Below are 14,668 nucleotides of genomic sequence, written 5' to 3'. Positions count from 1 at the left end.
CAATGTGACCTCTGCAATCACTGAAGGATCTGTGCCCGAAGCGGTTGTAGGATGACAATCTTGTGTTCCTCATACTCCATAGGCAATAACAGGATGCCTGCATTGAACCTTCAGTACAGTGAAAAGTATGTTTCAAAACTTGGCTTTGATCTCTTTGGTAGCTGCTCCAGGCACCCATACTTAACAGGCAGTAGTACATTGCAGTGTAGTGGGTCTCACTCTGTAGACTAGGCTACTTTTTGAGCAGTAATAGAGAATTCTTCTATAGTACACCATATTCTGATGTCTGTTAAAGATAGACTACCAGCTGCTTGCCAGACTCACTATTGGGGCCATAGGATATACAGTCCAGTCAATATTTCCATGTTGAGAGGTGGTCTTGGAATAGATGTTCTACTGGAGGTTGCTCAAGAATAAAGTCTATCTATTGAACCATTGTGCTATCTTTACCAAAAGCATAGGCTGTAGTCTGAAGAGAGAAATGAGCAGCTTGTGATCCATAATTATTTGAAATTTAATTCTATAGAGTTTCAGTATATGTGAAATTTCTTAACTCTCTTATCATCCTGATGCCGTCTTCTCTAAAATTAATTTGAGTCAGTAGTAACATATTTTAATCGAAAGTAGTTGGGTAGCATGTGCCATCAGAATTTTTATATGATAGTCAGCACTGAAGTCATGCTGTGAGTTACCAGTAGGAATTGTGACCCATTGATCAGGTGCAAGTGTGGCCTGTCAGGAAGAAGATTTGAGACTTTTATTTGTAATAAATTTATTGTAATAATTTACCTTGACTGAGGAGAATTTGAATTTCTTTTAAGTTCTTGGTTGCTGATAAGTTGTCTATTGCTGTAACATGCTAGGGTATGGGCTTAAGCCTCTCCGTGCTTTATATGTGGCCTATGTGTATAACACTCAGCTTAAAGAAACTGCATTTATCCAGCTTGCAGCATAAGCCACTGGTTTACAGCCACTGAAATACTATTCTTGACTTGCAGTGCCTGTTACAGTAATGTTGTCAAGGTAGTCAGCACAGTAAATGGTATCCTTTATTAATTGCTCCAGATAATTTTAAAATGTGTAAAATATGTTGAGAGGAGCTCTTGCAACCCAAAATGCAAATGATTACACCGATACATTTGAGATGGTTTCTTTTGTATTTTCTTTATCTTCGCATCAGGGGGCAGTTGTAAATATGGATCAGTCCAATTGATTTGTTTGGAAATTCTTTCATGCAAGGTGTCAGTTGCAGATCAGTGTTGGGCTGGTTGTCTATAGCAGCTTTGAAATCACCACAAATTCTTATTGCACTGTTTAGTCTTTTATTACCACCAGCACAACCCACTGGCTGGAATAAATATGTGATATAACCCCCCCCCCCCCCCCCCCCCCCATGCCTTGTAGCCTACCCAACTCCACCTTAACTGCTTCATGCACTGTACAAGACATGCCCTACTAAAACATGGCTATATGGATGACTGTAGAGAAACGAGGGCAAAAATGTAAAATGGGATTCTCTGGACACCACTTTAATGCAGGCCTCAATCTGGAAACCAAACACTGTAAAGATATCTAGGGAAAACAGTTTATTTCTACTGGCAAAGCTACAATAATAAATATTAGTTTTCTACAAATATGCGTTTAGCTACCCAAGAGGGTGATTTGACCCCACAGTGGAATAGCATGATAGCCGTATGACACCACTCATTGCAGCATTTTATGGTGATTTGGAGAATCAATGTGTCGTCATTAATTAATTACACAGTTTTTCACATGTCAGCTTGAAATTCCTTATTCTCTCCATTAATGCAAAGGTTGCTTAGGTTTTTCTCTGCTGTCTTGAATGCTGGCATCATCTGCCAATACTGCTGGGAGGCTGAAATCTACTGTTGCCATCTGCTTATACTTCTTGCAAGATGAACACGTAATGTCACGGTGTGGGCATTGCCTGTGCTTGTGAAGATGAGAACTTTCCGAGAAAGGTGATCACTGACATCTGGTTTATCTCTTGACTGCAACTGATGGCAAACTGTGTACTCTTTGTTGTGAGTAACTATTGATGCTGGTGAGATCAAATCACCAAATACTTTTTTAAATGCTGTCAGCATATTTTCCCATGACTGAGTGTCTACTACAGAAGACAATAATGAGCTGTTGTCAGTGTGTAAGGGATAAGATGTTGGTGATTCTTGTATATTTGTAAATTTCAGAATTATTGCTCTTTTTGCTGCCGATTCTGCTTCCAAAGATTGAACTCATTTAAAAATGTCACTTAGTTGTGGACCCGAAGTGCTTCAGACTTTAGCACGGACCTCATGATCTTGTGCCAAACACACCAACACATCTTATATCTGTGATTCCTCATAAGATATTTCAAAAGACTGACATTTAAAATTGCATGGCCATTTGAATTCTTGTAGATGGCATACCTAGGCTGAATAGGATTGACCCACTATCTTTACGGCAGTGATTGAATTGATATCTAATGGTGACAATGTAAGGTTGGCAAACTGCAATTATCAGTGAATGTTAGGCTACTGGAGTCTATAAGAAGCTTTAACGTGACCATTATGTCAAACAAATCACAACTAGAGGACACTGAAAATCTTTGAGTTGTCAGAGCTTGCAAACAAAGGTGATGGTGGAACAGGTGCCACGTTCTGCTGCTTTAGGTGCTTCAACAGGAGCTCATACTCCTGTTTTTGCTGTTCCTGCTGTTGTTGCAGTGTTAATTCCTACTACCACAGCTCCAAAATCCCAGGAACCTTAACAAAGTAAGTGATCATCCATACGGGGGTTGAAGCCCCATCACAATTTTAATATTACATGGTGTCTTCACTAGTGACACATGAGTGTTACTAGCCTTACATGAGTGACAGAAGAACAGGCATGCTGTGAACTTTCACAAGCCTGAGTTTTGTACAATTGTCAGGAACAAACAAATAATCTTATACACTTTGCTAGCCAATATATGAACTGAAACTGGAGCCAAGTTTATTGTGGGCTTAAGAATAACAGTCCAGTAGTAAACCACCAGAAATCCAGAAACACAACATGGTGATTGTAGTAAGACTGTGCACACCCCATGACTGAACACTTCTCTCACAGGAACAGAAACTGCTTTATTCACTGCCCACTGACATGGCCTGTGGCGGAGGCATCTACCAGGGTGAGGTGTGTCAAACAAGTGCCTTGCCCAGCTAACATAGTCTGTGATAGTCGGATCTATGTTAGCTTCCCCATCGCAATCCAGCAAGGTTACCAAACAGTGTATCAAAATAAGTATTGGGAGAAAGTGTCCCACAGGAAACAAGATACTGTATGAAATATTAGTTACACTCTCCACCTCTGATACTAATACTATCAAGTTTCTGCAGCAATAGGATATGGTCTATGATGCCAAAGGCCTTGACAGAACAAGGCATATGCCAGTTACTTTTTCTCCACTATCAAGCTGTTTGGAGCAATTCACTTAGAAATTCAAAAATTGCTGTTTCTGTTGATCGCCTTTTTCAAAAACCTTGTTGGACTGTTGATAAATATGTTGCACTTTTCTATAAAATCTAGCAACCTCTTATGAAAAATTTCTCTTATCTTATGTTTGTGGCCCGTAGATGAAATGTACATTGGCGGCAGTAGAATCGTGCACTCAGTTGCGTATCCGTCAGTGAGGTTGATGAGTCATGATATGGAATGTGTGTGTCTCTCTCTCATAAAGTAATACCTAAATATGTACATGTCACTGTAAACAGTATGTCACCTGCAACACAACATGCTAAGCTTAGAGCAGAAGTGGGCTGGCTAAAACATGAAATTAAATATCTAATTTTCAAGATGGACATGCTCATCCTTGAACTTTCGTCTTGAACTAGCGAATGATATAAATATCTCAGAAATATTTATAGACATCATTAACAGAATCCAATGCCACACAGAAACTCTAATGGAAATAAAGTAGGGAAAATAACAACAAAAACTACTCCCACTTATAAAAAATAACACACCAGCTAATGTTAGAAATGGTAGGCAAACAAACCACACATTGCAGATATGACTGGTCAACCACACTGACATGCAAGTCAGAAAACAAGAACTAAAGATGCTAGAAAGAGGACCTAAATACAATGTCAACACACAAGTTGCATGCAAGCAGTGGAGAATCTGATAACAGGAAATGAGTACATAATGAAACTACAAGAGAGGAACAACAGCTCTAATTTCAATGCAGGACTAACAGCAGAGCTAACAGCAGAGGAAATCAGATGTCTAATAGAGGAAAACAAAAATAACATGTTGACAGGAATAAAAAGTGAGAAAGAAAAAATATCCAGTTAAATAATAGATAGTCTTAGATGTAACAGAGCTTTCATCACAAAATTGGGCAATAGCAACATCATTCTTCCTGCACACCGTTCGTGGAAGGAACAGGAAAGGGGGTAAATAAATGTGGTGCAGGAAGTACCCTCTATTACACACTGTAAGGTGACTTGCGAGGTACAGATGTCAACACATTTATTAACTCTTTCTCTGCAAAATCTTTAAAACGTAACGCAATGTTTTACTTAATTTTATGCATCACAGAAACTATGGTGTATAATAAAAAGAAATTCAGTCCTTTATCAAGCAAAGAAATCAGACTGTAAGATGTGCAAAATCAAATTTTTCATCTGATAGGTTTTTAAAATCAGATTATAAGTATTTCATAGTAGCCAGTAAGTTCGTATGGACAGAACTGAGCATGTCATGGGTGACAAACCATCGAATATAAAAACCAATAATTCAAGAACAAAATGAGATATCATTCTGCTCTCTGTTTTAAATGAAATTTCGATATCTTATCTACATTTCATTCCCTGCAATGTATGAGCTAAGATTAACCCTATGCAAATTCTAAGCAATACATTTTTACATTTGCAAAACCTTTAAAACTTCACACAATGTTTACTTAATTTAATTCAGCACAGTAGCTATGATGGATAACAAAAAGAAATTGGTTCTTTGTCAAGGCAAGATATAAGGCTGTAAGATGTGCAAAAATCAAATTTCTTCACTTAACAATTTTAGAAAAATCAAGTGTTAAGTATTTCATATCAGCCGGAACATCATCTCTCAGCTCAGGCACCAGCATTCTGTGAGCTGTACAGACATAACAAAAGATGCCTCAGTGCAGAATGCAGAGAGCAAATCTGTAGCATCAAAAGGGTTGATCAGTAAATACACTTATTAAAATTACATGTCCCACAACTTTTTCTACACAGCCTGTAAAAATACCATTTTTGAGAGAAGTTCCCCCTGCAGTCTATGTAGCCTTGTTGCAAGAAAGCGTATTTAGATTTTGTAAACATTATTTCAGAAGCTGTCATTATAGCTATACATCTCAAGCACTACACTGAATTTTTTTGTAGCTTCGAATAGGTAGCACCGATGAGGGGATTTCCTACATCTAATATATTTAAGATGTATAAAGTGCTCTATCAGATAATAACTGAACTGTGATGGTACGTTCATTTTTGCTGTAGTTTGCAAATTATTGTTTTCCTCTGCTATTTTATAATGTTCACTCCATAAATCAACTTTGGTATCTTTGTTTTCCTATAATGTAACAGTGTGTTGCCCATCCTCACCAACATACACTGAAGCGCCAAAGAAATTGGCACAGGCACACATATTCAAATACAGAGATATGTAAACAGGCAGAATATGGCACTGCAGTCGGCAATGCCTACACAAGACAACAAGTGTCTGGTGCAGTTGTTAGATCGGTTACTGCTGCTACAGTGGCAGGTTATCAAGATTTAAGTGAGTTTGAACATGGTAGCGATGAAGTGAGGATTTTTCCTTACGACCATTTCACAAGAGTACCACGAATATCAGAAATCCGGTAAAATCAAATCTCTGACATCGCTACGGCTAGATAAAAATCCTGCAAGAATGGGACCAACGCCAACTGAAGTGAATTGTGCAGGGTGACAGAAGAGCAATCCTTCCACAAATAGCTGCAGATTTCAATGCTCGGCTATCAACAAGTGTCAGTGTGTGAACCATTCAACAAAACATTATCGATATGAGCTTTCGGAGCCGAAGGCACACTCGTGTACCCTTGTTGACTGCATGACACAAAGCTTCACGCCTCGCCTGGGCCTGTCAGCACCGACATTGGACTGTTGCTGACTGGAAACATGTTGCCTGGTCGGACAAGTCTCGTTTCAAATTGTATCAAGCTGACAGATGTGCACGGGTATGGAAACAACCTCTTGAATCGATGGACTGAGCAAGTCAGCAGGGGACTATTCAAGCTGGTGGAGGCTCTGTAATGATGGGGGGCATGTGCAGTTGGAATGATATGGAACCCCTGATACATTTAGATACAACTCTGACAGGTGACACATACGTAAACATCCTGTCTGATCACCTGCATCCATTCATGTCCATTGTGCATTCTGATGAACTTGGGCAATTCCGACAGGACAATGTGACATCCCACACATTCAGAATTGCTACAGAGTGGCTCCATGAACACACCTCTGAGTTTAAACACTTCCACTGGCCACCAAACTCCCCAGACATGAACATTATTGAGCATATCTGGGATGCCTTGCCACATGCTGTTCAGAAGATATCTCAACCCTCTCGTACTATTAAGGATTTAGGCACAGCCCTGCAGGATCCATGGTGTCAGTTCCCTCCAGCACTACTTCAGACATTAGTTGAGTCCATGCCAAGTTGTGTTGTGGCACTTCTGGGTGCTTGCAGGGACCCTACATGATATTAGGCAGGTGTACCAGTTCCTTTGGCTCTTCAGTGGATGTTTCAGCAGCTGTCAGCAATTCCTTGATTGTTTTGATTTCCTTCAAACATGGCTAAAGCATATTGAACGTGTATGTTCTTTAATTTAGGATTGAACAACAGGTCCCTTCCCTACACCTCACTCTTGCAAACGGATGTTACACACAGGACGCAGACACAAATTTGAATAATGCGAGGGGGGGGGGGGGGGGGGGGGGGGGCATTGGCATGAGGAAAGTTTGAACACAGTTTGCCAACTTGTCGCTTGGCAGTCCAGCCCCGTAACCCCCTTTTTCCCCTCCATGCTTGATTTGTGTTCAGTTTTTGATGGGCTGTCCACTGGGCCATCTTACCATTAAATGTGAGAGGGGTGTGATGGGGAGTTTCCTTTGTTAGTAGAAATTTGTACAAGTGTTCGATGGGGTGCTGTCCTTGGCCCTTTCTTTTTCATTGTGACTGTCAATGACCTGTCCCATTTTGTATCACAGTCTGTCATCTCTATGCTGATGATACAACTGCACTTACTTTGCATCACGACATCCCAGCTCTTGATAAGACTATGCAAGAAACTCTTGGCCCTACATTAAATTGGTTTGCAGTCAGTTAACTTGTTTATAATCCAGACAAAACCCAAATGCTTATGTTAGGACTGTCTAAGAATGTAGATATTGATGCCAAATTCATTTGGGACGAGCATATCAACCAAATCTGTAAAAAGATCTCACAAGTGTCCTACATCATGTGGAAACAGAGAGATAAGGTCAGAAGGATTTATCTCCATATGTCATATTTCATACTCTTTCAATCACATATATCATATGGTCTACTCATATAGGTAGATTCTCCTCATATCAGTAAGATTTTAAAAGAAAAAAAAAACTGTCCCTGTAATATGCAAGATTGATCCTCAAGAGCACTGTTGCTAGCTTTGTATCAGGCTTAGCATACTAACAGTGGTGAATCTGTGCATCTGTGAGTCTTCACTCTTTGTCAAGAACAACATTAAAGAATTTGTTATCAGGGAAACAATTCACAAACATAACACTAGAAATAAGTCATCCATTGACATCCCAAAGCACAGCCTAGCAATAACAGGAAACTCCTGTAAAGTGAACAGTCTCAAAATTTTTAACAAATTTCCTATCACTGCTCGATCCTTACCATATAAAAAATTCAAATTCAAATTATGTGACTGGCTAACAAAAAATCTGTGTTACAGTATAAAAGAGTTCTATGATATGGGCAAAAGATACTTCATTTGTACATGTAATATGAACATTAATTTTAATACTTTGATTGCAACTGTAACTAGGCATTGCTGAGGAATCCCATTCTGCTGTATGTGGTCAGTGGCAAATAAAGAATCTGAATCTGTGCTTTTCTTCTTAGTTTGCTGTGAATGTGTCACTTATTGATTGACTGTTTATGTAACATTGTAAGGCATATTTTTTCTGTGGTTGTGTGCTCAAAATTAAAACAATCCTATTTATTTTCAGGTGACAAGTTTGCTTCGGCGACATGAAAAAGTAAAAACGGTACTTCTGTCACCGACAGTGTATCCCTTTGTGTGGGTTATACTTAAATTATATACATCCGTTTTTATGGGTTACTCCTTAGTGCCATTCGCCCTACTTTCATTTGGTCGGTGGTTTGATGTGTACACATCTCTATATTTTTGTGGTCATATTGGCTTCCTTTCATTGATACTTCTGTGCAGGCTTCTACAGTTGATACACATTTAGCACAGGTAACACACTTTGTATTTCTTTATATTTAAGAGTGCCAGGCTAAATGTTCTCAGTTCTCTTAGAAGTACTGAAATGTTATTGTGAATTTCATGCGTGTGTACTGGATATATTTATATGTCATATGAGATCTTGTGTTGTGGTATGAAAACAAATTTAAGAAGGAGGGATAATTGCCTGTATTAAATGCATTATGCTCTGCGATAGACTTGAATTTTTGACAGGGAAAGAGTTTTTTGTTAAAATTTCTGTGTGCATCAGTTTTCTGACATTGAAAATATACTGTTCCATTTAAGTAAGCTGTTTGAACTACCCAAGTTTGAAATATGAAACTGTTGATAACAGGGTGCATAGAATGTAAACACATTCTTTGTTGCACACTTCCTCAGTTCCACTATTCTTTACCCATTATGGCATATTGTTTCTCATAATCTTCAGTGGGAGATAAAGTGTGTCTGTTATGTATCCATGGACTGTAGGAAACTCTGTATTAATCTTACTTGTTACTGAATTGGTAATGGCTTTTAACGTACTAGCTTTCAATTTGTCATTTTTGTTCAGCCATTTTGAAGAACAATTGTTAATGAGACTAGATCTGTCTACTCTCAGCTAAAGAATTGCCAAAGCACAATTAAACAAGTGTTTAGTATACGCCGAGTAACAAATAAGAAATTGCCTTTAAAGTGTTTAAATTTGATGATGAATTTAAGTTTGAAACGTGAGTTTCTTCGGAATGGGAAAGTAAATTTTTTGTTTTCTTTCATAACCTAATCCCAAAAAGTTATAGAAACCTCTCAAACTGTTTATTAATTATTTTTCAGAATGTCTTAATTTACCTTCAAGAAAGATTAAATTTTTTTTTTCTTTGTTTATGTCTGTCTGAAATAACACTCCGCATTCTCTGTACGGCTACTGATATGCTCCACTTTTCTGTCACGCTTTTTGCAAGAAAACGTATTTGCTGCATATATTCAGTTCTTTAATTCTAATTACACTTTAGCATTAGATCATTTCAACTTTATTAGTCGTTATCACCAAAAATAATTATATACACTGCTTAACAAGTTCAGAAGTGTTTTATAAATCTGGACAAGAAAAAGTAAACAGGTAAATGGTGGCATTCCATTGTCTCGGCAAACTGTGACAAGATATTTTCAGTGGGTGACATTTGTAGAACATGCTAGCCACAATAACAGTTGCACACCCTTTGTATGAAAGCAGATCAGATAGCAAGGACAATATGCTGTCTTGCATTATCTTTTTGAAAGATAATGTAACTGAGACATTGAAGATAGAGCAAGACCTCTGGCATTAACTCATCAGAAATGTTATGGATGCTGTCCAAATTAAAGGGCTATTCAAAAGGAGGTGATAGCATTGTGTACCCAGTGGTACCCCATACCATCATGCCAAGTGTTGGCTTCAAATGATGATGACAGATGCAGTCTGGCAACATTAGTTCTCCTCGGAGCCACTGAACATGGATACGTCCATCCTGTTGCTGTAGATAGCATTGGGACTCATCTGAAAACTTTGCTGCCAATCCTGTATCCATTGTTGTTGTTGGCAAACACCCCCCCCCCCCCTCCTCCTCCTCTCCCCTGCCACCATGTTTGCAGTCCACTGTGTTCCAGATGTAGTCACACTGTTCAACCAGATATTTGTCTCACTGCAAACAATCACATTTCCTTCAACAGCTGTACAGTCCGGAATAGCTGAGTGAACATTGTCATTTGTGCAGTCCCTCCTGAATCCATAGACTCCATTGTTACATGACAGTCATAGATGTCAAGCAATGCAAGCAGCAATATCATGGGACTAAAAGCTGCACTCTTAATATGCTGTAATACTGCTGCTGTTGAATTCTGACGTATGTTGGTCAAAGTTTGTTTGTCTTATACGAATGATAACATGGTGTTCCTAACAAACAGCCAACATTCAAATGTGATTTCTGACTGGAAAACTCATTGTTTGATCATTCCTTATACACAGAATATAGACGCCACAACTCTTACTTAACCTCATGTGATTGCACTGAAATCCTAATAATTTGCATGTCTGAGTACGAAGTACTTCATGCCAATTTGACATTTGTTGCATGCCACCTTCACAGTGTTTCAATTTTAATAGCCAGTGGTACATGATTATCTTAGACACTGTGTACTCATTCTGACCAGTGAAGTAGAAATCAGTTAATTTAAAAACTTTTTTTTTTATATGTACCATGGATCTAAATCTGCAAAGCACAATTTCTGTCAGATGCTGAAAAATTGCTGTTTTATGATTTCTTTTTTTTTTTACCATATTCTTTCGCTTTTAAATTTGCATTGCAAATCTCATTTGTAGATCTGAGAATGAGTATGGAAATAAATTATGTCCTCCCAGTTTTGATGCATATGCTTTGATAAAATGACCTGTTTTTGAAGCATTTCTGCTGTAGCAAAGAAACTGCAACCTACCTTCCAGATGCAACTTGTTATTGCAACCTGAACAGCATGTACTTTCTCTTTTCCATGTGTTGGTCTGTAATCTCTCAGTCTCCAAAGTCAGCAACTTTTGAAAGTTTTTCTTGTTTTATTTTAATGTTGGTGGCACCTGCCTATTCCAAAACATAGTGGCAGCTCCAGAAATATCTATCTGAAGTACGTATTTTATGCATTTAGAATGTGTCCATCTCCTGATTTGCTGGAGTAGTTTAACAGGATGCTGCAAGTCAAGTGACGTTTGAGAGTTTTGCAGATGATAGATCATATCCAGGCTAACAAAAGTAAAGAAGTGATTGAAGGTAACTATGGTTGGGATATTTCCAGCCTATCAAATTTAGGCTATCTCTGAATGACTCTGTGACTGATGTGTTTTGGTTAAGTGGCCATTAGAAACATTGGATTATTAATCTAAGTCCACCACTGCCATTTTCTGTTGTCCATATGAGTTTTCAGCCAAATTCATGTTGGACATAAGTAAACCTAATTTTTCTGCTTCTTACCATAAATACTCCATCTTCAGGGCAATCTAATCTAATTTGAAAGTTCCACATGTCATTAAAATTTTCCCTGTATGCTAATGTGAGTTTTAACCCTCTCTCAGCTTCTAATGTTACATGAGGACAGCTGTTTTCTCGGAGACAGGTGATATAGTGTTGTGCTGTCAGAGTTCCCTCACTCACTGCCAGCCACAACCTGAAGTCTTACTCAATTTGTTCCCCACACAACAACACCAGAAGTAACATCACAGTGCCTCTCCAAAACATTGGAAGAATCGGACCTCGGGTCGACACTATACTCACCGAAAAGGGTCATCTGGAATATTGCAGAACCACAATTCATCACGGAATACAATGCGACACCATTTGCAGCAGTTCATGCTTCCCGGTCATGGCATCAGTCCAGACACAGCCATTTGTGTTGTGTTGTTAATGGAAACCTACATATGGATCGGTAATTTCTTAGTCTAGCTGGTGCTAATCTCTGACCAATGGTGCAGGAAGTTCATTACTTGTTTTCAGGTGACAGTTGCAAATGTGAAGGGGCTACAATGTGTTTGGTGCATAATACGGTGATTCTGCCTTGTGGTGGTAAGATGTGGTTGACCGGGTAGGTGTATGAACTTGCATTGACATCTGGCCACATCTCCTGTGTGTTTCAGCTTTTTTTGTCAGGCAGTGCTATTACTATCAGAGATGTTGGTTTTTCATCAGGAAATCGTGAGTTTCACCTAACCTTAAAAAGTCTCCTCCATTTGCGTTCAACAGGTTATATGCTTTTTGAGCAGTTGCATCTGATGTTAAATGATACAGGGCTGATTTCTACAGCTGATCTACATCTACATATACATTTAGATGTAGCATGGCTGTTTTATTCTTAACAACTCTACAAGATTCCACCATGTACTGCAGGTCTGTGAGGCGGCAGGCAAACTTGTCACATAACTGATGAAGCCTCAAGTTTTGACCTCTATTCAGCTCAAGGCAAGAGACCTCATTTCCGGAAACAGTTTTACAATTTCAACATAAAAATTATACATCTATGTGTCTGTTAAATTATGTTTCAGTTATACATGTAAAATAATGCAAAATACTTCATCATGTAATAGGTTATTCTGCTGCAACTACAGGCTTCTGTTGTAGCTCTGTTGCCACCTTTATGCATACAGTGATCTGCTACTAAATATGACAGATGTTTCAAAAACTTTCTTATTTGCAAATGACGTAAACACCATTGCGAAATGTGGTGAGTGTGGTGTAAACAACTTAGGAAATGGGTAGTACAGAACATGAGGTTATGGTGTACAGGAAATAGAGTATTGTTTAATAGCAACAAAATGCAGTGTGTGCAGTTTCTGATACAGATGTCCAGTGAAAGTAAACATTTGTCACAGGCTGATCAGGTATTGATTTATTCTGTATGAGAACCACAGCCGCAGTTAGTCCAAAGAAAGACATCACCTACACCAGGCTGCGTGGTAAAATAAGTACTTTGTGACATAATAAGGGTGATGATTGTTATTATGAATGAATTTGCACTTGCTCTCAATGTCTATTCCTGGAGATGGTACTTTTGGGTTGCCCTCTATGTGCACTTTAAATTAAAAATGATAAATAAATTTGCACCCAATACTATTAACCAGCAAGACAATTGTAACTAGGTTGTATTGTAGGTGGAAAATATGTAAAATAACTATCCACAGTGTAATATTTAAATTTTCAGTAAATAATGTTTACTGTCGTAGCCTGTGAATTCACAGACTAGTGAAACCAAGTACTCCGTTAAGTGGTTTAGAAAGTGGCTTGTGCCCCCAATGTAGCATTTAGTTAACTTGCTATATAAATATTAAATTAAAACTGCTGGAAGAAACACACTGTGTTATGAGCCAAACGTTAAACGAAAATAAATCATGTACCAACTCATACCTAAATTCAGTCTAACCAAAATATTCTAAATCCGACTCAGGCAAACTGTGTCAAAGTCCAAGCTCAGTGCACCCAGCATTTCTGCGATACCCATGGACCTTCTCAGCTAGACCATTCTTTACCAAAGAACCCAACACATCCCACGAGCTATCTGATCCTGAAATCTAAACACATCCCCATAGGTGAGGTTATGAAAACCCATCCTTGGCAGACCAATCTCACACAACAGAAAACTAATCAGGACAGAGACAAACACATGTGCAGCTGTCTGCCCCCCCCTCTCTACCCCCTCCCCCTCTCTCTCCCTCCCCCCTCCCCCTCCCCCCTCCCCCCCCCCTCTCGCTCTCTCTCTCTCTCTCTCTCTCTCTCTCTCTCTCTCTCTCTCTCAATTACAATAAAATCACATTTACAATAAACATACATACAAAATAAAAGACCGAAAAACTTAACTTCTATCTATGTAGAAACTGGCTACCAACTTTTCACCAGCATGTGAACCTTGGAAACAAATGTGCTTTCAATTGGTGCCAGCATTAAATCACTACATCTGTAATTGATGTTACCAGCATATTTGGCAAGCAAGTCTTGACCCCAACAAAATATTTGTACACAGATTTAGCACCAAAAAAATCTGTGCACCTATTTGACTCCGCCAACTTTTACCTCAAAGATAGCTTCACTTTTGATCAACCTATTGTGCCCTCCAGTAACCGTCTTAATTTTTACACCCCTAACCAAATATGCAACAACATTGTCATTATTTAAATGATAAAAATGACTCTGAAACACAACTTGCATCTCCCTTTGTAGACCAGACAGTTAATTACTGCATCATTAACCACAACATTTATAATAAGCTGCACCTTTTCTACATATTCTTTCCGTAGTTTTATCTGTACCAACGGATCACTCACAGTCTGTACCAACAGATCACTCACAGTCTCTGTATTGATTTATATGATGTCGACTGTTATAGTGTTTGGAGGTGCATCATCATCATCTTCTTCATTAAATATCACATCGAAAGCAGCAAAAAAACTCTGGCTGACTTTTGCTCAATCCACAGTTTTCTTGCTACTTTAAATTTTTAGTTTCCCACCTATTTGGTAACAACCTACTTTCAAATCTGGCCTGTGGAATATAATCACTCATCTGGATCTTGCACTCTTCTTTACTGAGCCAATCAGAACACAAATCATCAATAATAACTTATTTTAACCTCATCCTA

General features: G+C 38.6%; 1 protein-coding gene across 1 annotated transcript in view; it reads left to right on the top strand.

The window, feature by feature from the left end:
* Positions 1-14,668, top strand: part of LOC126469770 (lysophospholipid acyltransferase 5) — a 175,780-nt gene that overhangs the window by 148,589 nt on the left and 12,523 nt on the right. Inside the window, exon 10 of the mRNA XM_050096997.1 lies at positions 8,283-8,533. Coding sequence (XP_049952954.1) covers positions 8,283-8,528 — 246 coding nt within the window. The 3' untranslated portion in view covers positions 8,529-8,533. The remainder of the gene's footprint in view (positions 1-8,282; positions 8,534-14,668) is intronic.

Source organism: Schistocerca serialis, chromosome 3 (genome assembly GCF_023864345.2).
Source record: "Schistocerca serialis cubense isolate TAMUIC-IGC-003099 chromosome 3, iqSchSeri2.2, whole genome shotgun sequence".
Taxonomy (NCBI): Eukaryota; Metazoa; Arthropoda; class Insecta; order Orthoptera; family Acrididae; genus Schistocerca; species Schistocerca serialis.
Note: the sequence above shows the minus strand (reverse complement) of the source record. Positions and strands in the feature narration are given on the sequence as shown.